Below are 24554 nucleotides of genomic sequence, written 5' to 3'. Positions count from 1 at the left end.
CCATCATTAGAAGTGGGTGGACGAAGGGAGGTATTCTAATGGTGGGCATACCCACCGATCAATCTCTTTTTTTCACACAGGCTGCAAGAAAAATAAATAAAAAAAAAAAAGAAGATTACAATATATGCCCAACAAGGACCAGCAACGTACTGGTATGTTGCTGGACTTTGAGTGGTTATACCAGAATGATGCCTGCAGGTATAGGTATCATCTTGGCATCATTCTTTTCAGCCAGCGGTCGGCTTTCATGTAAAAGCAATCCTAGTGGCTAATTAGCCTCTAGACTGCTTTTACAAGCAGTGGGAGGGAACGCCCCCCCCCCCCTCACAGTCTTCCGTGTTTTTCTCTGGCTCTCCTGTCCCAACAGGGAACCTGAGAATGCAGCCGGTGATTCAGCCAGCTGACCATAGAGCTGATCAAAGACCAGAGTGGCTCCAAACATCTCTATGGCCTAAGAAACCGGAAGCTACGAGCATTTTATGACTTAGATTTCACCGGATGCAAACAGCGCCATTGGAAAATTGGAAAAGCATTTATCACACCGATCTTGGTGTGGTCAGATGCTTTGAGGGCAGAGGAGAGAGGAGAGACCCCAATTTTTTCACAAAAAAAAAAAAAAAGAAGAAGAGTACCCATCACTACCTATTGCTATCATAGGGGATATTTACATTCCCTGAGATAATTTAAAAAAAAAAAAAAAATGAAAAGGAACAGTTTAAACATAAAAGATATAGTAAATGAGAAAAAAACAAGCGCTGTGATGGATAAATAAAATAAACCTAAAATCCCAATATAAAGTTTGACTAAAAATAAAAATAAATTAAATTAAAGTAGAGCTGCTATCAATATGAGGTCATCAGAATCCCACAAAACATAGAACATATAAAGAATTGAAGCGCTCTACTATATGATTAGTCATCATAAAGTGATGTGCAAAACTGTGCATAAGATTGCCATAGATCATTTCCACTACAGCGGATTGGGTTACATGTAAGATTTTATTGCACCACAGTTTTTGCACTGTGTCATGTTTAATGATCTATGGCAATCTTATGCACAGTTTTGCACATCACTTTGTGATGACTAATTACATAGTAGAGCGCTTCAATTCTTTATATGTTTTAAACATAAGATAAAAAAAGCAAAAAGCACCCCTGTCCCCCCCTACTCTCGCGCAAAGGCGAACGCAAGCGTCGGTCTGGCGTCAAATGTAAACAGCAATTGCACCATGCATGTGAGGTATCACCGCAAGGTCAGATCGAGGGCAGCAATTTTAGCAGTAGACCTCCTCTGTAAATCTAAAGTGGTAACCTGTAAAGGCTTTTAAAAATGTATTTAGTTTGTCGCCACTGCACATTTGTGCGCAATTTTAAAGCATGTCATGTTTGGTATCCATGTACTCGGCCTAAGATCATCTTTTTTATTTCATCAAACATTTGGGCAATAGTGTGTTTTAGTGCATTAAAATTTTAAAAAGTGTGTTTTTTCCCAAAAAAATGCGTTTGAAAAATCGCTGCACAAATACTGTGTAAAAAAAAAAAAAAATGAAACACCCACCATTTTAATCTGTAGAGCATTTAGTTTAAAAAAAATATATATAATGTTTGGGGGTTCAAAGTAATTTTCTTGCCAAAAAAAATAATTTTTTCATGTAAACAAAAAGGGTTTTGTCTTCAAGTGGTTAGAAGAGTGGGTGATGTGTGACATAAGCTTCTAAATGTTGTGCATAAAATGCCAGGACAGTTCAAAACCCCCCCAAATGACCCCATTTTGGAAAGTAGACACCCCAAGCTATTTGCTGAGAGGCATGTCGAGTCCATGGAATATTTTATATCGTGACACAAGTTGCGGGAAAAAGACAATTTTTTTTTTTTTTTTTTTGCACAAAGTTGTCACTAAATGATGTATTGCTCAAACATGCCATGGGAATATGTGAAATTACACCCCAAAATACATTCTGTTGCTTCTCCTGAGTATGGGGATACCACGTGTGAGACTTTTTGGGAGCCTAGCCACGTACGGGACCCCGAAAACCAAGCACCGCCTTCAGGCTTTCTAAGGGCGTAAATTTTTTATTTCACTCTTCACTGCCCATCACAGTTTCGGAGACCATGGAATGCCCATGTGGCACAAAACCACCCCAAATTTACCTATTTTGGAAAGTAGACACCCCAAGCTATTTGCTGAGAGGTATGGTGAGTATTTTGCAGACCTCACTTTTTGTCACAAAGTTTTGAAAATTGAAAAAAAATAATTTTTTTTCTTGTCTTTCTTCATTTTCAAAAACAAATGAGAGCTGCAAAATACTCACCATGCCTCTCAGCAAATAGCTTGGGGTGTCTACTTTCCAAAATGGGGTCATTTGGGGGGGGGGGGGTTGTGCCACCTGGGCATTCCATGGCCTCCAAAACTGTGATAGGCAGTGAAGAGTGAAATCAAAAATTTACGCCCTTAGAAATCCTGAAGGCGGTGATTGGTTTTCGGAGCCCCGTACGCGGCTAGGCTCCCAAAAAGTCCCACACATGTGGTATCCCCATACTCAGGAGAAGCAGCTAAATGTATTTTGGGGTGCAATTCCACATATGCCCATGGCCTGTGTGAGCAATATATCATTTAGTGACAACTTTTTGTAATTTTTTTTTTTTTGTCAATATTCAATCACTTGGGACAAAAAAAATTAATATTCAATGGGCTCAACATGCAATTTCCTTGGGGTGTCTACTTTCCAAAATGGGGTCATTTGGGGGGGGGGGGGGTTGTACTGCCCTGCCATTTTAGCATAAATTAAAGGCTGTGTAAATTCCAGAAAATGTATCCTAGTTTGTAGGCGCTATAACTTTTGTGCAAACCAATAAATATACACTTGACATTTTTTTTTTTACCAAAGACATGTGGCCGAATACATTTTGGCCTAAATGTATGACTAAAATTCAGTTTATTGGATTTTTTTTTTTTTTTATAACAAAAAGTAGAAAATATCATTATCATTTTTTTGACCAAATACCATCAAAAGAAGGCTCTATTTGTGGGAAGAAAAAGACGCAAATTTTGTTTGGTTACAGCATTGCATGACTGCGCAATCAGCAGTTAAAGCGACGCAGTGCCAAATTGTAAAAAGTGCTCTGGTCAGGAAGGGGGTAAATCCTTCCGGGGCTGAAGTGGTTAAAAAAGAAGATACAGGTCTGTGAGCCAGAAATTTTGCTTGTTTGTAGGTGACCAAATACTTATTTTCCACCATAATTTGCAAATAAATTCTTTCAAAAATCAGACAATTTGATTGTCTGGATTTGTTTCCACATTTTGTCTCTCATAGTTGAGGTATACCTATGATGACAATTACAGGCCTCTCTCATCTTTTTAAGTGGGAGAACTTGCACAATGGGGAGAGGGAGAGAGGATATATATATATATATATCACACATACACCAAAATTTGTAGGTGCTATAACATTTGCGTAAACCAACCAATATACGGGGAAGGGGACAGGATGGAACGCTACACACACCATCTTTTAGGAACGATTAGTACGCCACCCCATTACCGGCCGCCGTCACCCAATCATTACCGCTGTTTGCGGTGCACTGTAAGCGCCTTGACATTGTGAATACCCACTGTGGGTTTTTTTTGTGATTTTAAGTAAAGGTAATACATACTGCACCATGAAGTTCTCTTTATATTGATATACCGAGGTATAAACTGGACTGCTGTGAGGAACAGAGGCACAAGTGTAACCTATCCAGGATCCAGCATACAATACCGAACCCATAGAGGTTCTAAGGCGCATTTTGACCAAGCTTAAATCGGAAGGTCACATGCCCTAAGGTGAGGGGCTATCACCTGGGGGGGAGCACTTATATGAGCACACAGCACTTTAGTTTGTGTTCACTGAAACACATGGATGGATTTTGGAATGTTTATGGACTGTTAATTTGATCAAAGCACTAAGCTACACAGCACCGAATCGCACAGATGCAATATTGAATTACATGGATGATATTTCTTTGGAATGTTATCGAATATTGTTTGAACATTGCACTATCACTGAATTACAGAGATACAGCACTGCATTGCATGGATGCAACACTGAATCGCATGGATGATTTTTTTCTTGAAATATTTATTTGAATATTACACAAATATTTTGGAATATTTATATATTTTTCACAGGCTTATTGAAGCACTCTTATTAATTCATTTATTTATTGAAGTTTATTGCACATTAATGTATAGTATTTTGGACATTTTATACATGTCACGAGAGAGCACAATACCACTTAATTAAATATATATATTTATCATTTTGATAGCGCAGCGTTTTATAACTTGATTTGATTATCTTGCACGGTATATGAGACATGCGTAATGTTAGCAGATGATCATTTGTAAGATACACTACTTTGGAGACCCGATTTGGTCAACCACCTGGAGGCTCACTGGACTATTAATTAGAATCAATATACGATTATTGGGATTTTTTTTTTATCAAAAATATGTAGAAGAATACAAAGAGAGAGATAGAGAGATAGAGAGATATATCTCAAGCTTTGAGCATCTCATGGAGCACTGTTCAAGCCATCATCCAAAAATGGAAAGAGTATGGCACAACTGCAAACCTACCAAGACATGGCTATCCACCTAAAAAAAAAAAAAAAATAAAAAAAAACACACCTAAACTGACAGGACAGGCAAGGAGAGCATTACATCACAGAAGCAGCCAGGAGGCCCATGGTAACCCTGGAGGAGCTGCAGAGACCCACAGCTCAGGTGGGAGAATCTGTTCACAGGACAACTATTGCACTTTATAAATCTGGCCTTTATGGAAGAGTGGCAAGAAGAAAGCCATTGTTGAAAGAAAGCCATAAGAAGTCCCATGCGAGAAGCCATGTGGCAGACACAGCAAACATGTGGAACAAGGTGCTCTGGTCATATGAGACCAAAAGACTTGACTGGGGCATAGGGGCACCTTCCAGCAGGACAACGACCCTAAACATACAGCCAGAGTTACAATGGAATGTTTTAGATCAAAGCATATTTATGTGTTAGAATGGCCCAGTCCAGTCCAAATCCAGACCTAAATCCAATTGAGAATCTGTGGCAGGACTTGAAAATTGCTGTTCACAGACGTTCTCCATCCAATCTGACAGAGCTTGAGCTATTTTGCAAAGAACGGGCAAACATTTCACTCCATAGAGACATCACCAAAAAGACTTGCAGCTGTAATTGTAGAACTACTTTTCACTCAAAGTATTGACTCAGGGGGCTGAATACAAATGCACGCCACACTTTTCAGATATATCTTTGTTAAAAATTTGTAAAGCCATTTATTATTTTCCTTTCACTTCACAATTATGTGCCACTTTGTGTTGGTCTATGGCATAAAATCCCAATAAAACACGTTTTTGGTTGTAACATAAAATGTGGAAAATTTCAAGGCATTGCATGACTGCGCAATTGTCAAATAAAGTAACGCAGTGCCGGATCGTAAAAAATGGCCTGGTCATGAAGGGGGGGGGGGTTATATCTTCTGGAGGTCAAGTGGTTAACTATGGTTAACTCTAAACTGATGACATGTAAGGGCTTTTAACCAGTTCCCGGTTCACTAACTGCGGGGCGGCGGCTGCTGCTCTGCACAGAATCACGTGCCTGTACGTGATCCACGCTCACGGGCAGGGGGTGCGCGCGCCACACTGTGATTTAGTTCAGAACCAATCAATCTTCAGGTCCAGGCCAATGATTTATGGCCTGGACCTGCTGATCGGTTCTGACAAACCACAGAACCTCCTGTGTCTGTGTTTACAATACACAGACACAGGAAATGATGTCATCTTCTCTCCTGGAGCCCTTTTGGGCTCCCTGCCACACAGCTTCTTTAGGTACAGTGTACAGATCTTTTTTTCTGATCACTGTATTAGTGTCACGGGTGACACCAGATAGCGTTAGCGTCAATCCCAGACAGCGTCAGAATGCCCGCCACATATTCATTATCATATTTAACCCTTTGATTGCCAGTAACCCCAACACAGACACACTATACACCTTCATTACTAGTATAGTCTGAACGAATCAATATCTTTGATCAGGTTAGAACTATACTAGTGTGCAAAAGTATAGTGTTCTCAAAAGGGCAGTGTTAGTAGGATCAGCCTCGACACCTGCCAGTACCTGTGTTTAGCCCCTCCACCCAAGTGCAGAGTCAGTAGATCACGGTCACAAAAACGCAGCGTTAGAAGAATCAGGCCTGATCTCTGCTAGCACTAGCAGGTAAGTTTTATTTGTCGCGGTTCAAACAGTATTTGACAGCCAGGTGCCTTTTTTACCTGTGAGTCGCACTAGGTACCTATAAATTTAGTGGCCAAAACGTCAAACGAAAGGTACATTAGTGAAGAAGCCTACAGGATACTGAGCATGACAGGTGAGAGCGATGGGGAGTCCTCACTGTCAGAATCAGGCTTAGTATACGAACCTGTAGAGAGCAGCGACACCCTGACAGACAGCTCTGACGACAGAGTAGAGGTCCCTGCTAAGGTCAGGCATACCAGGCCTCATTTCATAGTTGCTGAGGTGCTACAATCGCATGATGATTATCGTATGCAGCAGAGTGCCAGTACTAGTTCCACTCTCTTTTGGTGAGCTGGCAAGCACCAGCAGGCTAGTACATCCTGGTCATAGACAAACCAGCACTGCAGTAACACTGGCGACGTGGCGAGTTCCATAAGTGCAGTTTAAGCTGGTGTGCTGGCTAGCATAAGTAGTATCCCACAGCCACCAAGAATTCAAACACAGGCCTGTAGAGCCTATTAGTGCCCCTCCCACTGCGTTTACAAATCCTGATAGGGAGCCCACAAATTCTGCAGTGCCTATACTCTCCCCCCCCCCCCTCCCCCCAACTGGCCAACCTGAAATTCAGGTGGAAATAGCAGATTTAGCTCCTCTTGGTTATTTGAGCTGTTTTTCACGGAAGATCTGTACAGATCTATTGTGGACCAAAGCAATATATATGCCAATCAATTTATCGCCGCAAACCTTGACAGACAATTTGCATGGAAACGGATCATGGTTTCCGAATGTAAGATTTTTCCGGGCCTAACCCTCAACAAGGCATCACTAAAAAGTAATTGCGGTCATATTGGTCCACAGACCCAATTCATCATTTGCCTGTAGTCTCTGCTTCTACGACCAGGGGTAGATACGAGCATATCATGCGGTTTACGCACTTCAATGACAATGAACTTTGTCATCCTTAGAGTGACCATGGATACGATAAGCTCCACAAAATTTGGCCCCTCGTAAATCACTTAAACCAAAAATATGCAACCTTTTATACGCCCCAACAAGCTGTCTGCGTAGACAAGTCCCTCATTAGGTTTTGGGGTCATCTCTTATTGACGGCTCTCCTTCCCCACACAGAGACTGCGTGATGGAGAGCGACCTGTGCGGCTTCAAACTGCTCAAACAGATTCTAGTCAGAAATCAACTGAAGGGGAGAAGGGGAGAGTACAGTTGGAAAGGCCTTTGAACCCACATTAAGGGATGTTTATTCTTTGATTCAACTCTGCTCTTCCTCCCTCTCTGTGATCACAAGCCAGGTTCAGGCCATACGAGTAGAAGTTGTCTTTATACGTGGGGACCTCCAAAAAGTACAAGAACACACTAAGATCCTAAAAAACAGGGTTAGTGGCATAGAGGATACTTTTCCTCCCATGGAGATGAAGGCAGCTACCCGCACGTTAAATACTATCATCTCTAAAATTGAAGACATTGAGAATCGTTTACGCTCTAATATTGTCCGAGTGCTGGGCATACCAGAGAATGCTGAGGGTAATGACCCAGTTAGCTTTGTTGAACGATGGCTCATTGAAATTTTCGGCAAGGAACATTTCTCTTCACTACTTGTAAAAAAACGTGCCCACCAGGTCCCTACCCATTTTCGGAAAACGGGAGAAACACCTTGACCTTTTTTAATACGTCTTCTAAATTATATAGATAAAGAAAATATTCTGAGGCAGGCACGGGTCCTAAACGATATTAAATATAATGGAGCCAAAATTATGTTTTTTCCTGACTTTTCACCAGAGGTTCAGAAACAGAGGGCAAATTTTCAAGAAGTGAAGACACGTTTGTTACACCAAGCGCTTAAATATTCAATGCTATATCCTGCCTGTCTGCGAGTGAATTACGAAAGCAATGTACAAATATTACAAACACCACAGGATGCACAGGACTGGCTTGATGGTCAGGTTAAAACTCAGACTGTGGGGTGGGGCACACCCCTCTAGTAAAATTATATATGTATACAGTATGAAATGACGGAGCATTGATATATACTTTTTTTTTCTTCTTGTTTTTTTATTAAAGCGGAGTTCCACCCGAAAATGAGGGTTCCAGCACCCACTTCCTCCCCGCGCACCTCGGCACCGGAAGGGCGATCACCTCTCCTCCCTCCCTCTCGGCAATCATCTGGGACACGTCATAGGTCCCGGATGATTGCCCGGCCAGTCACGGCGCTGCGCGCATGTGCACTGCGTGCCCAGCTGTGAAGCCACAGCTGGGCGCCCACAGTGACTATGCCGGCGCCGCAGAGAGGAGGGAGAAACAAATGGGGCCAAGTTCCCCCACATCGCTGGACCCTGGGACAGGTAAGTGTTTGATTATTAAAAGTTAGCAGCTGCAGTATGTTTTTTTTTTGTTTTAGTTTTTTTTTGTTTTTTAAGCGGAACTCCGCTTTAACCGATTGCCGACTGGCCCACGCCGATATACGTCGGCAGAAGGGCACGTACATGTACGTTGCCCTTTAAGAAGCGGTTTGCAGTCGCAAGCGCGCCCGCCGCGACCATCTCACGGAGAGGAAGACGGGGAAATGCTTGTGTGAACAAGCATTTCCCCGTTCTGCCTAGTGACAGGACACTTATCACCGCTCCCTGTAATTGGGAGCGGTGATCAGTGTCGTGTCACACATAGCCACGCCCCCCCCACAGTTAGAATCACTCCCTAGGACACACTTAACCCCTTCACTGCCCCCCTAGTGGTTAACCCCTTCACTGCCAGTCACATTTACACAGTAATCAATGCATTTTTAATTGCATTGATCGCTGTATAAATGTGAATGGCCCCAAAAGTGTCCAATCTGTCTGCCATAATGTCGCAGTCACAATAAAAAAAAAAAAAAACCACCACACACACTGATCGCCGCCATTACTAGTAAAAAAAATACAATTATTACTAAAAATGCCATAAAACTATCCCCTATTCTGTAGACGCTATAACTTTTGCGCAAACCAATCAATAAACGCTTATTGTGATTTTTTTTACCAAAAATATGTAGAAGAATACGTAGGCCTAAACTGAGGGGAAAAAAAGGGGTTTTTTTAATATATTTTTGGGGGATATTTATTACAGCAAAAAGTAAAAAATAATGCATTTTTTTTTCAAAATTGTCGCTATTTTTTTGTTTATAGCGCAAAAAATAAAAACCGCAGAGGTGATCAAATACCACCAAAAGAAAGCTCTATTTGTGGGGAAAAAAAGGACATCAATTTTGTTTGAGAGCCACATCGCACGACCGCGCAATTGTCATTTAAACAACGCAGTGCCGAATCGCAAAAAGTGCTCTGGTCTTTGGGCAGCAGAATGGTCCGGAGCTTAAGTGGTTAATGAGCCAGGCTGTCGGAGGCCTAATCAGCAATAGCCACTGAATGTTTTTTTTTTTTTCTACATCAGTGTTTTTTTTTTCCCCCGTGAGGAACCTTTTTTGGGGGGGGGGGGGGGTTCAACGTGGAGTATTTTCATATATATATATATATATATATATATATATATATATATATATATATATATATATATATATAATATTTTTGTGTACAGTACAGGTTGGTTGACTAGTGGTGTTCTTATGCCATTGTACCTATGGTAAATCAATTAGAATACTTTATTGGAATGTTAGGGGTATGATTAATGCTTAAAAAAGACAAATCTATATTTGACTATATTGCTTCTTTTCGTCCCACCCTCGTCTGTCTGCAGGAGACACATGCCACATCCAACACGACCAAGTTTCTGAAGTGCCGATCGGTTAGAGAGGCTTACCACACGTTATATACCTCTCACTCAAAGGGGGTTACAATCCTGGTCTATGCTGGTGTTGTATTCTCCTGCAGTAGGACTATGTATTTTTTTTTTACAATGCAAGCTGGATGATCTTGAGTTGATCCTTGCCGTTACACATTTTATATATATTATATACACACACACACACACAAACACATATATACACACACAAACACATATATACACACACAAACACACACACACCTCCCCCCATATAATTCAGAAATAATTTGTCAGCTTATCACCTTTGCAGGGGTCTCTCCTCCGATACCATTATTGGTACTTGGAGATTTCAATAGCGTTATTGATATGAGGTGGGACAGATGCCCAGCTCCAAGGTCAGTGACCAATGGGCGTCTCTCCCCCTTTGGATGACTATGTCGGGAAGTGAGACTGTATGATATGTGGAGGAAGATACACCCTGAAGAAAATGCCTATACATGCTATTCTAAAACACATAACACACTATCAAGAATAGATTTGGCTCTGTGCTCGGCTGATTTTATACCATATGTGCTGGATGTGAATATCGAACCTCGAGGTATCTCAGACCATTCTCCTTTGTTAGTTACTTTAACATCAGGGTGTCAGGCGTCCAATATGTCTTGGCGGCTGAAGCCCTTTTGGTTGGAATTATTCGCCAAGGAGGATGTCATTCCTACCCGTATCCTGGATTTTTGGTCCCTCAACTTAGGCTCCACTTCCATACAAGTTGTATGGGATACTTTAAAGGCCTATCTTCGGGGATTGTTAATCCAGAATATAAGTATTAACAAAAGTGCTTCCTGTAGAGAGCTCGAGCTGGAGAAGGCTGACACCTCCGTGGCGGAAGCCATATACATTCAAAATCCCTCTCCGGATATTCAACAGGAATGGCTTTCATCTCAAAATAGGCTGAACGAACTATTGGAATCTAGGGCCAGGAATAAACTCTTTTTTCAAGAGACTTAGCTGGGCAGAGGGTAGATTATTGGCTCAGATAGTAAGGTCCCAATCTAACCCTACACAGGTTTCGGTTTGTAACCAGACTAGTTCAATTATATCTATCTTTAAGTCTTATTATCAAGATTTATATACTTCCAGGGCAGATTTCACCCTTGCAGAACTAGTTACTTGGCCAGTATTGATCTCCCGGCTATTTCAATAGAAGAGAGAGAAATTTTCAATGCTCCACCTACTTTAATGGAAGTGGAAAACGCAGTGGCAATGCCAAGGCCCCGGGGACCGATGGTCTCCCCATCGAGACCTATAAAAAATAATAAAGAATTGCTTCCCGTTCTTCTTAGCACACTAAATGAGGCTTTTCATATGGGTCGGCTCCCAGACTCTATAGGAAAATCCGTAATAGTAGTTATACCCAAAAAAGGATAAAAATTTGCTACACTCTGAATCTTATATGCCAATTTCTCTATTATCTACAGATGTTAAAATTCTTGCGAAGATACTTGCAACTAAATTAAATAAGGTTATTAACAGTATTATTCATCCAGATCAGGTAGGATTTGCGTCCAACAAATCAAACGCACTTAATATCAGAAGTGCATATTTAAATATGCAGTTCCCGGCCCCGGGCCATTCAAACCGTGCTTTTTTAGCATTAGACGCAATCAAGGCCTTCAATTGAATGTTGAAAAAAAATTGAAAATTGAGCGTTGAATGGCCATAGCTGTGGGCCATTCTTTTTTTCATATCTAATCTCTGTTCATCCCTGCCGATGGAATACGTTAAGGAGTTTGGAAGGTTTTCCGGTTTAGGCATAAACTGGGAGAAATCCATGTTGATGCCTTTAGACCCCCTTGCAGATCTACTACCACCTATACTTTCTCATTTTAAGGTTGTATCATACATAAAATACTTGGGTATAACTATGTCGGACTCCCCACAGTCATATATTGTGGATAATATATTTCCATTACTTATTAGATTTCAAAATCAGAGTAAAACTTGGACTAAGCTCCCTTTATCGCTAATAGGTCGTATCATAGTTAGTAAGGTTGAATAAAGACACCAGTCCATCCTGTTCAACCTGAGTGAGTGTGGGTGCCTGTCTACAATTATCCCTATTTATTTAAGGTACCTATATAGTGCCGTCAATTTATGAAGCGCTCCACACATACATTGCACACTCACATCGGTCCCTACCCTCAAGGAGCCCACAATCCAAGGTCCCCAACTCACATTCATATACTAGGGCCAATTTTGGACAGAAGCCAATTAACCTACCAGCATATCTTTGGAGTGTGGGAGGAAACCGGAGTACCCGGAGGAAACCCATGCAGGCACAGGGAGAACATGCAAACTCCAGGCAGGTAGTGTCGTTGTTGGGATACGAACCAGCGACCCTTTTTACTGCTAGGCGAAAGTGCTACCCACTACACCAATGTGATATGGATGCCTCAGCTCCATTTTTTACATAATGCCCAGATTTGGATACCTATCCGGATCTTTATTAAAATAAACAATATATTTAGGCGATTAGTATGGCGGAACAAAACCCCTCGTATCAAACTGCAGACTTTACAACATCCCACAAATGCCGGCGGGCTGGCAGTTCCTAATCCAAGGCTATATTTTCACGCCTCCCAACTACAGCACTTTTTTTTTCTTTTGCATTTAAGGGTCAGTTTCCACTCTTTGTCCTTGATAGTGCAAGAGGGAGTGTCTCGCTTGCTGATATGCCTATTTGTATGTTAATTTGTACAGTATGGGACACAGTTAAAAAATTGCTGGGTGTCTCATATCCCATTGGATACAACTCCCATATGGGAAAATGATAGACTTGCTCAAATTTCGGCTCTTAGAGGCTTTCAGAGATGGGGAAAATTAGGAATAACTAATTTAACTCAGCTATATCAGAATGGTTTACTTAAATCTTTTGAATATCTGAGGGGAGAGTTCTCTGTAGAATCCAGTTTGTTTTACCAATACCTTCAATTAAGACATGCTCTACAAGCCCAGTTTTCTTCTCCTAAGATATTTTTCCCCTCTATCCCTGTCTTGGATAAAATGGTACAGGCAGGGTCAACAAAGGGTCTTACCTCGCTTACTTATAGGGTACTGTTAGATGGGTTCCTATTGAACTTCCCCATCTGCTCCACTCCATCAGTCTCCTCATGCATCACTAACTTACTAACCGACATATCTGTATGGATATCACACCACTTCCTCAAACTCAACTTGTCCAAAACCGAGCTTATAATATTTCCTTCCCCACGTGCCTCTTCCCCTGACTTCTCTGTCAAGAGCAATGGCAAAACCATCCACCCGTCCCCACATGTCAGGGTGCTATGTGTTATCCTGGATTCTGAACTCTCCTTTCGGCCCCACATCCAATCACTTTCCAAAGCTTGCTGCCTCAACCTCCGCAACATCTCTAAACTACGTCCCTTTCTAGCCAATGAAACCACAAAGCTCCCGATTCACTCCCTGGTTATCTCTCGCCTCGACTACTGCAACTCCCTCCTTATTGGCTTACCTTTAAATAGACTATCCCCCCTTCAGTCCATCATGAATGCTGCTGCCAGACTCATCCACCTTACAAATCGCTCAGTGTCTGCTACCCCTCTCTGTCAATCCCTCCGTTGGCTACCACTCACCCAACGAGTTAAATTCAAAATACTAACAATAAGTTACAAAGCCATCCGCAACTCTGCCCCCAGCTACATCACTAACCTAGTCTCAAAATACCAACTTAATCGCCATCTCCGTTCCTCCCAAGACCTCCTGCTCTCTAGCTCCCTCATCACCTCCTCCCATATCTGCCTCCAGGACTTCTCCCGAGCCACGCCCATCCTCTGGAATTCCCTACCCAAACCCGTCAGACTGTCTCCAAATTTATCCACCTTTAGGCGATCCCTGAAAACTTTCCTCTTCAGAGAAGCCTATCCTGCCTCCATCTAACAACTGCACTATTTTCTCCATTAGCTCATCCCCCACAGCTATTACCCTTTTGTATAACTTGACCCTCCCTCCTAGATTGTAAGCTCTAACGAGCAGGGCCCTCTGATTCCTCCTGTATTGAACTTGTACTGTCTGCCCTAATGTTGTAAAGCGCTGCGTAAACTGTCAGCGCTATATAAATCCTGTATAATAATAATAATAATAATAATAATAATAATCTGCTCTTGGGCTGGCTAGGAATAAGATATTGGTCCCATCTCTGAGGAGATTTGGGACGAAGTCCTCCGGTCCCCATCCAGGATGCCTTTCTCAATCACACAGACTGACCCAGATTTTTAATTCTCCATAGGGTCTACAAAACTCCGCAGCTTCTCTGTGCAATTGGACTGAAATCTGAGCCAGTCTGTGCTAGATGAGGCAACACAGGTACATTAATACATCTTTTGTGGTGATTCAAAGATACTGGTTGTAAGTGAGTGGTACTTGGGTATTGGACATTAACATTCCGTTAGAACCGCTTATATGTATATTGGGTTACTGTGATACCTCCATCTACACCTCCCCTACTGGTAACACTACAAGGCGCGCACTTTTTGTTGCCCATAGACAGATTGCTCTTAAATGCACCTCTCCACACCCACCGACTGTCTGATTGGACTGTAGATCTCAATAGGATTATTCTCTTTGAAAAGCATACATATTCCCTAAGGAACTCCCTAAATAAGTTAGATGTTATCTGGTCTAGATGGCTTCAATCTATGTATCATGTCAACCAATGGGTACTGTGTACTTTGTAATACTGGATATTGTTGTTCCTTTGTTGAAGGGGGTTATTTGAAAGGGGGGGTTTGGGTTTTGGTTTGGTGTGATTTCTATTTTAGTGATTTTGTCTGTATCGTGTCAATGTTTTCAAATAAAATAATAAAAAGGATTTGATAGATAGATAGATAGATAGATAGATAGAGAGATATAGTGGGATTGGCTCCCGATTATTTGACCATTGTGACAACCAGAGTGGTCACGTGATTGTGTAGTATTTCCTGCCCCTCAAGCATAAAGACTATCTTAAAAGGGACATAGGGGCTGGGTGGGAAGGGATTAAACATCAACTAAACATAATTTTTTACCTTACTCAAATGTAAACACCTAAAACAAAGTAACAAACCAGGGCTTGTTCACACCAGCGAACCATGCTGTTCATTTTTTTTTTGTATATATTGCAGGTCTATTCACTGCAGTAATGCAGTTCGCTCTGCGATTCATGGTGTTGAGAAAAAAAAAAAAATACAAAATAAACCAACACTGAACGCAGGAACTTTTCAGAGCACATCATGGCAACACTGTGGTGTCAACTGACCATTGGAAAGGCATTTTGTCTTATAAATGGGGCTGCAATAGAAACGTGTTATATGACGTGACCTGGGAGGAGGGTAGAGCAGAACATTCATCCATCATTCACACCTTGTCTAATCACAGAACATCTTGTATGCAAGTATGTGGCATGGACTTCTACTGACAGTCTGACATCCCCAGCAGCCCCCCAGATCATACATAGCAATCAGAAGTAACCGTGCTGGCCAAATGTAATTTATAAAAAAAATTAGTTTGTCCTGGAATTCACCTTTAAGCCTTATTGATGTAACGCTTGTGGAATTCAGTATGTCGGTAGGACGAGTAAAAAGATAAACAATTTGCATTTTACAGTTTATACAATATATTGCCAATTTTCCATATTTGTCCTAAAGAGGTGTAACATACATTTAGTAACATTACCATGGGCACAGCACTGACATTTTTTGCCACACTTAAACGTGCCCTTGTATCTTAGCAATGTGTGTGCTGTAGGAACCTCAGCTAGGGTGGGTATTAGCCTTCCTTGCAATCACTGACACCATTTGAAATGACAATAAAGAGAAAATAAACCTAGCAATTTAAGGGTTTCCCAAAATAGTTACATTTAAGACATGGTGTGAACAACAACTGTCACAGTTGCTTGTGCATTTAAGCAAACTGTCAAGTTATCAAAACGGATGGCGTCAGCTTATCACATTTACAGCACAATGGCAACCGCAGATCAAACAGAGGCTAAGATGGAAGCTTCCTAGGCTGTAAAGGATGGTAGGGTTTAGTTATGCTTTAAGATACACTGGGTAGAGGACGTCTCTTGTCTTGCCTATAGTAATATTACTATTTCAATATGTCAATATAGTCGACTCTTAGCACTGAGATGGCCGCCACTGTACACAGCTTGTTTTTAACGCCCTGCAGCCTCCTACTAGTTGTGAAGCTTTGGCATAGTAGTATATGCAAGTCAAATAATACATAAAATGTTTATGTAACCTATATACAATGACTGTACATTATTACCCTCTACTTATACTTGCTTGTAGATATTTACCCATGTTTCTGAGGAAAAGAAGTCATTCTGGGAAACAAGTCTACAAGGGAGCTACCATATGCATAGATAGTATGCATTTGATAGACTCCTGACAGGGTCTACACATTGACAAAATGTTTTGAGAGGAGAACAGAGTATAAAGCGGCTAACAAGCTGCTAACAATTACATGCTCTCAGAAGGAAAAAAGAAAAATGGAACAACACGTGCTATCTTTTAGTACAGCAAAAGCACCAGATACTGTAAGGGTGCTTTTATTTTGTGGAACATTTTGATAAAGGGTTTTTTATGTTATGGAATTTTCTCCTTCTTGATGTCCACCTTGTATTTTCTGAGCTAAACCTCAGGTGGGAGTAATAAGGACTGGCTTGTATGTCTGAGATTCCTAGGCATGTCTGAAAATTTGCTTGCAAAGGGAAAAAAAAAAAAAAGTTGTAGTGATCATTCATTCTTCAAAAAACCTTTATCCAAAACCATTGGAATGACTGATTATACCCGGGTGATAAACAACGATAAAGCAAATCCTCCCACATTAGCTGTACCTCTTTGGCTGCAGCCCTCTCCCCTCCAGAGACCTCTAAATATCAGGTCATATTTGTCAGTTTTCAGGAGGCAGGTTACTGATGTCACACAACCCACAGCACAGAGCAGAGAGCCAAGTGCAATCTGACACTCGAATAAAGGATGTGGACACGTGCTTCCTCATTAGGACGTCATCAGGAGCACTCCTGACTGACATCCTAATGACAAATAAAACGGTGTGTGGGCTTAGGCACTCTGATGCCATTCCTGCACACACTACCAGACAGGGAGAGCTAGTTGAGCCAGCCCACAACGCAAGTATACGCTGTCACACCTTAGTGATGGGATCAGACACTGGAACGTGAGTACATCAGTGCTTTTATACACTGATTTTATATAAAAATGGTTTTACACAATGAGATCTTCTGCCCTCCCTAATCCATACCTGCTTAATGGGGTTCAATGGGGAATGGTAATATCGGCAATGGAGCATAGAAGGAAAAAAAAAAAAAAAAAAAAGTGTAGCTGAACCATTTATACAAGTAGGAGGTCTTTCAATCTGGTGAGTGCTCATCCATCTGGATTTATTCAATCACAACACGATTTATATTTTGAGAGAATAAGTGCGGTCTCTGTAATTGGTTACTAAAGATAAAAATAAATCAACTTGTACCATCATCCAGGATTTTAGAGATGAGGAATTGGGAGTCTGGTCCCAAACCAGGCTACCACAAAGGACATGGAGGCAATTTGGACAGTAAGACAATAAGATGTAGATGGCTGGAGTATACCATCCCGGGCGCAAGGGGTCCTGTTTTTCCAAGCTCTGGACCCCTGGCGCCAGGGATGGTATACTCCAGCCAGTACTCAGTACGTCACCTGGGTAATTAACGATTTTACTATAGCCTTGCTGCAGCACCTGTCCTCTCAGGTTACTGGCCTTTCTAATTTTTGGTACCGTTCCTTTTCCTTATTTACTTTTCTATGCCTCCACCCCATGCCATCTAGCTGGAGTATCACACATTATGGCTGTAGGTTGATACTTTCCTTTTCAGCCGGATCACTCCTTCCGGGACCTTCAAAAATCTTTTACATCTAAATTACCAGGTATATATTGTGTCCTTCACTTATTTCACTTAATAATATCACTTGATCTCACTCTCCCTTCACTTCTTGTCACTCCCATTTCCCCACATCCTTCCCCTTTTTTTTCATCCCCTCACATATTAAACCCACCCACCGTTTGTACTTTAATTGAACACCTTTTTTCACAATTTTCACTTCCGATTCGACTCCTTTCACCATTTTTTCAATATTTGATGATTTTTACCCTGCTCCACTGGACCATTTATATACCTAATATTTTTTTCACTGGCCCACCATCGTGTGGCTCTCTAGGCCCACAGCACATCTACCCTGTGTCTTTATTTATCCAGATCCCAGTCCATCTACCCTGTGTCTTAATTTATTTATCCAGATTCCAGTCCATCATGCTTTGTAGCCCCCCCCCCCCCCATTCGCCGTGGGAGACCCCCCTTTTGGTGGTTTTGCCTTGCGATCATGGCCTGTTGGGACTCGGGTAAGCAGTTTTGCTCTTCCTCCCCCCTGATGCAATAAATACTTTGTTTAAATGTTGTGTCAGATTAAAAGCTCTTTTATTGTTCATGCCTTAGGGTAGTTCTACTGTTCTTTGATCACCTGTTAATTCACAGATACTCTCCTGATGAAGCGGCCACTGCCCGCAAAACTAGTCGAGTTGTTTCTGTGATGAATTGTCCCACTGTGATCCCCCCATCTCGGGGTTTACGGTGACATATGAATAACGTCTTTGATAACGATGACGAAACGCATAAGGCGGAGCTACATACCTACATAACACGCGGAAGTCGGAAAGAGTGTGGAGCGCAGCTGAGGCGCACGCCGCTCGGCTGTCAGCTTGCATCCACGAGCTCCTCTCCAGGCTTGACCTCCCATTACGCAGTGTGATAGTTTGACTCCTGGATAGGAGTACGAATCTTTTTAACACTTTTTATTATTTATTTTTATTTAATTTGGTTGCTGTGATCCAGCATTTTTTTTTAATAAAATTTAATTACGTTATCACACTATGGGAGCCCTGTTTCTTTCATATGAGGGTAACCCGGAGTTTTGAAGGATATACCGTACTTGGAGTGGAAGCCCCCAGGGACAACTTCACTGGAACCCTATACGCCACTGAGTGCTGGACAGTATATGCCTATTACCCCTGTAGGGGTGTATGGAGCTGGTGAGTGGGGATCCTTGAGGGGGAGCACCGAAGTCACTGGATATCAATTGTCGCTGTCACTAAAGTCACTTTACACAGAAACTTTGAATTTGGTGGAACTATATGGAAGTTTTTAAGCTGGGACTTTCACAATTAATTTTTTCTTTTTTCTTTTTTCATTTTTTACATTTAATGTGGTTCTAAATAAGTATTTCTCACAAGTTTTTACACTTTTTCTTATTATGTTTTTTTAACGCTGATGAACTGTGTTAAGACTGTATTTGGCTGCCCAATTGGCTGTTGGGGAGATTATGTGGTAAAACGTATATCAGATGTTATATTGTAAATTGATTGATGGTCAATGATTACACTAGTTGGTAGAAGGATTTCAATTTATTTCATCTATTTATGCAATCCCCTCCACGTACTCAGGGGGGGGCGTTTAATAGATGATTTATACATTTTGGATTGTCACTGATGTGGGTGTACTTAAACCTTTTTATACAATAAGGATCCATTTGTTTGTACATTCTGGCACGGGACACTAATCCCAATTGGCACATATTCAATTTATACTTTATATTTTATTTTTATTTTTGAGTGGAGTGCACATTTGCGCACCTAGGAGAGATTATATATGCAACTAGGTATCTAACACAGGTAGCGCCACTTGCCCTTATCTATAAACTCGCTTTAACATATCTCACCCCTTTGAGGGTGCGTAAAAAGGGGGGGCTGCAAGCCTCGGTCCGTGAGCTCGGAAACCTTTCCTATACTACATATGAATTGTCATGTTTTTATTTGTAATTGACTATTATCTTTGTATAAATAAACTATTTTTACAACTTTTATAATGGTTTATCTGTTACACATGTACATTTTATTGCCTTACTGTACCGCGCTAGTCCAAATTGCCCTCATGTCCTTTGTGGTAGCCTGGTTGGGGACCAGACTCCCAATTCCTCATTTCACGATTTAAATTTTGCATTAAGGCTAAACATGAAGACTGTTTCCTGCACACTATGGAGTTTGCTGCAGAGCATGGATATTCATTGATTGACTTTTTGTGATTGCTTTACATAAACCAAAAAGAACGGATACATTTTGTATGTTATATAAACACTGGAATGGATTGATACAATTAGTAGCACGTTGCACGGCTCACTTTATAAAATGGCGTTTGCACACAGGGATTAACAAAAGCAAGTGTAAAAACGCACATAAAAAACACTTTGCAGATAAACCGTACCGCACAGATGTCAACCTAGCCTTAGTTGTTACATTTATTATCCATAGCGCTCTATACCAATTTTTTTTAAAGCACTACAGAAATAAAGGCGATAGTAAATACGGCAGCTGTGGGTGTAGGAGGGTGTGGGCTATTCTATTATTCATACAATGAAGGGGGAGTTGGGACTTTAAATGAGGTACCCAAAAGGTGCCTCCATCCCTATATTAAATGCAAGAAACAGGGGAGTTTGGGACTTTATATGAAGCAAATGAGTAGTGGAGGAAAATTGATATAAATATTTATTAATATTGATATCACAGCATACAATCATTTTTCATTTCATGTATATACGTCTGAGACGTGCAAAGATTAAACAAAACACATTGTAACAGAGTATATATAACAACGCATGATCAGGATAATAGATGTATCAGTAAATAAACAAAAAGAAGATGGTATGAGCATGTACCACAGGCACCATGCCCGCCGCTGGCACATGCACCCACAACAACCCACAAGAAATCTGTGTTCCTACAAAGAGGTATAAAAACATCATACAGTATAATGATAGTGGTTAAATCAATAAATAATGGTCCATGTAGCTGTAGCATCGAGTAAAGCTCTACGCGTTTCGTGGGTTTACCCACTCGTCAGGAGCAGATGCAGCAAGCAGTTCTATAAAATATACATAAAAAGATGTAAAGGACTATATTCTGAAAGGAAAATTTCTCAAAATTGTACTTCAGCTATAGGCACTCACCAACCCGGACCAGAATTGCAGCGCGGGATAGCCGGTACATGGTCGGCCGAGAACATACCCCCCGCACGGGAGCTGAGGTGGCATAGTGCACGGATACAACATCAGAAGGTGACAGAAGGTGACAGGGGCGTGTAGAAAGCGCCACGCCTGTCACGCTGTTTGTGTGACGGCTGGCACGTCGTGCGCATGACGTCATTCATGACGTCATTGCGCCGACGTCCAGCCATAACATCTGGTGTGCTCATATGAGGGAGTCTCCGCGCCGATTACCGAGTGTTCACTCGGTTCAGGTACGGCATCTTCTCCCCCATTGGCGTGGCGTTGGCGGCATATTTGTACATCCCCCTTGCAGTGAGCTGATCTATTGACCAGTCTCCCTCTGGGGTCACGGCACACTAGTCATGTCCATCTTCTGGCATTGCTAGTTACAACATTGGTAAGACCTTCCTCGTTGGCTTTGCACTTTTTTCTCCTTTTTTCTTTTGGCTCATTCCGAGTTAAACATTCTGTCCACCTAATTTTTCTTACCCATCACTTATTTCTAGTTTCCCACACTTCTATAGTCCCATGAATTCACTCATCACTTAATATATATTTTTATATTTTTGGGCACCACCCCCACTACATCACCATGTCCTGTGGCATTACATTGGGTTTACTTACATATATAACTATTAGTCTTACTCAGAATAGGTCGTTATTACTTTATATATATATCCAAAAATTTTATTCTCAGATGCTCTTGCTCTATGAAGTATACTACAACCACTGCCACATGAATTCCACATTATTATAGTCCCATGTATTTACCCATTACTTAATATATATTCCCATATTTTTAGGCACTATCCCTACTATATCTTTCTTTCCTGTGGAGCTACATTGGATCTGTTTACATATAAAATCATTACTCCTACTCAGAATAGGTTATAATTATACACATATCCAATAATTTATTTCCAGATACTCTTGTTATATGGAATATATTCAACTATTGCCACATGGAATTTCTATTCACTTTCTACACGCCCCTGTCACCTTCTGATGTTGTATCCGTGCACTATGCCGCCTCAGCTCCCATGCGGGGGGTATGTTCTCGGCCGACCATGTACCGGCTATCCCGCGCTGCAATTCTGGTCCGGGTTGGTGAGTGCCTATAGCTGAAGTACAATTTTGAGAAATTTTCCTTTCAGAATATAGTCCTTTACATCTTTTTATGTATATTTTATAGAACTGCTTGCTGCATCTGCTCCTGATGAGTGGGTAAACCCACGAAACCCGTAGAGCTTTACTCGATGCTACAGCTACATGGACCATTATTTATTGATTTAACCACTATCATTATACTGTATGATGTTTTTATACCTCTCTGCAGGAACACAGATTTCTTGTGGGTGCATGTGCCAGCGGCGGGCATGGTGCCTGTGGTACATGCTCATACCATCTTCTTTTTGTTTATTTACTGATACATCTATTATCCTGATCATGCGTTGTTATATATACTCTGTTACAATGTGTTTTGTTTAATCTTTGCACGTCTCAGATGTATATACATGAAATGAAAAATGATTGTATGCTGTGATATCAATATGAATAAATATTTATATCAATTTTCCTCCACTACTCATTTGCTTCATATAAAGTCCCAAACTCCCCTTTTTCTTGTATTCTATTATTCATAAGTGCGTTACGGGTCTACATACCTATCAAAATTCTAATCCAGGACTCTACCAACATATCTTCATTCTACTTTAAAATGGAACTTAACCCTCTTATCCTTTACAGCCAAGGAAGCTGCCATCTTAGCCTCTGATCTGCAGCTGCCATGGTGCTGCACATTTGATCAGTTATGATACCAACCATTTGATGACTTGACAGTTTGGTTGAGAGAACAAGCAACTGTGACAGTTATTCACATAAATCAATAGGTTTAGTTCTGCTTTAAGAGAACATATTTGACTACATATCCTACAATACTATAAAGACGTGCTCTACTGTAAAGTCTCTATATTAAACCTAACAAAATTATAAACTTTTGAGTAAGAAGCACAAACCTAAAATCAGGGATCCCACAAGAAGTACTGATTCCTGCTCCAGTATGAAATACCACATAGGAGGCCCTTTGTATCATTTTGGCGAGCTCCTGAACCTTCCTTCGCAATTCATCTGGTGGATCAATAATCTACAATAAAAAAAAAATAGAAAAAAAAGAAATGATATATGTCTGCATTTTTTTTATTTTTTGGGTTCAAGCAATGAGTGGATTTGTGGTGCTATGAGAGCACATTTGCAAAAGGTTTTCAAATTTTTTGCAGTTTATCTGTTAATGTAATAAGAAGTTGTGTGACCTCTCCTCTCTGATGTGCCATTGCTGTACTGTGTTCCAATGTACATTCTACAGGCCACTGTGGGGAAAAAAAAAAAAAAAAAACTGGCATGCTCTCTTTGAGGGACAGGTTGATTATCGAAGAGTACCTCCGGCCCACCTGAAAAACATAAGCACAACAGCATGAACAATATCAGGGAGGGCAATTAATGCTGTCCTGAAAGACTACTAGAAAAACAAGTTAACGGTAAGCCCAACTTGAATTTTCTCAAAAACGGCTTTCAGGACAGCACACGAGGATAAATGAGAACTTACCCCCCTCATGGTGGGACCACAGCTTGCAAAACCTTCCTGCTGAAGGCCTGCTCCCCAGCTGATAATAAATTCAGTCTGTAATGGTGTACGAAAGTGGACATGCTTGACCACGTCACTGGTTTACTAATTTGTTCCGGGGTTGCACCGGCCTTCTCTGCCCATGTGGCTGCTAGAGCTCTTGTAGAACTAGCATGAACACCCAATGGTGGAATGAGATTCGAAAGTAAATAAGCTGATTTAATTGCCATTCTTGGCCAGGAGGGAAAAGCATGAAACAGCTGGAAGTCCCATTTTTGAGTGAGAGCATCTATCCCTGCAGATCCGTCTTATCTGTTCAGGGGGGAAAGAAAAAAAAAACACCCAACACCACACACACACACACACACACACACACACACACGTCAGGTTCTGGCATTCTGCAGGTTCGCAAACAGGTTTACTTGCGACTGACCCCAGCCCTGGACTAAGTTGTGAAAGACGTCTTGATTTAAGCTCCATTCGCCCTCTCTCACTTGGTGCCTGCTTAGGAAAGCGGCTACCAGGTTCAGTGAACCTTTGAGATGAACTGCTGACAAGGATGTAAATTGACTTCTGGCCAGCCCAGAATTTCCTGGGCTCGATTTTGAAGACTTTCTTGTACCACCTTGCCTGTCTACAACTATGGCGTTGTCTATCAGACTTGAACAGGAAGCCCCAGGAGCTTCTGAGAGAAGGCTATAAGCGCTAGAGCGATCGCTTTTAGTTCTCTCCAGTTT

General features: G+C 41.3%; 1 protein-coding gene across 3 annotated transcripts in view; it reads right to left on the bottom strand.

Moving 5' to 3' along the window:
- The window catches only part of SIRT6 (sirtuin 6), a 175955-nt gene that overhangs the window by 80791 nt on the left and 70610 nt on the right, over positions 1-24554 (bottom strand). For 2 of the 3 annotated variants that reach the window (XM_073594650.1, XM_073594662.1), the window contains exon 2: positions 23213-23340. The exons of the other annotated variant lie outside the window; for it this stretch is intronic. In XM_073594650.1, the coding sequence (XP_073450751.1) occupies positions 23213-23340 (128 nt within the window). The remainder of the gene's footprint in view (positions 1-23212; positions 23341-24554) is intronic. 3 annotated transcript variants of the gene reach the window in all.

The sequence above is a fragment of the Aquarana catesbeiana genome, linkage group LG01, assembly GCF_042186555.1.
Source record: "Aquarana catesbeiana isolate 2022-GZ linkage group LG01, ASM4218655v1, whole genome shotgun sequence".
NCBI classification, from domain to species: Eukaryota; Metazoa; Chordata; class Amphibia; order Anura; family Ranidae; genus Aquarana; species Aquarana catesbeiana.
This window is presented reverse-complemented; position numbering and strand designations above follow the sequence as displayed.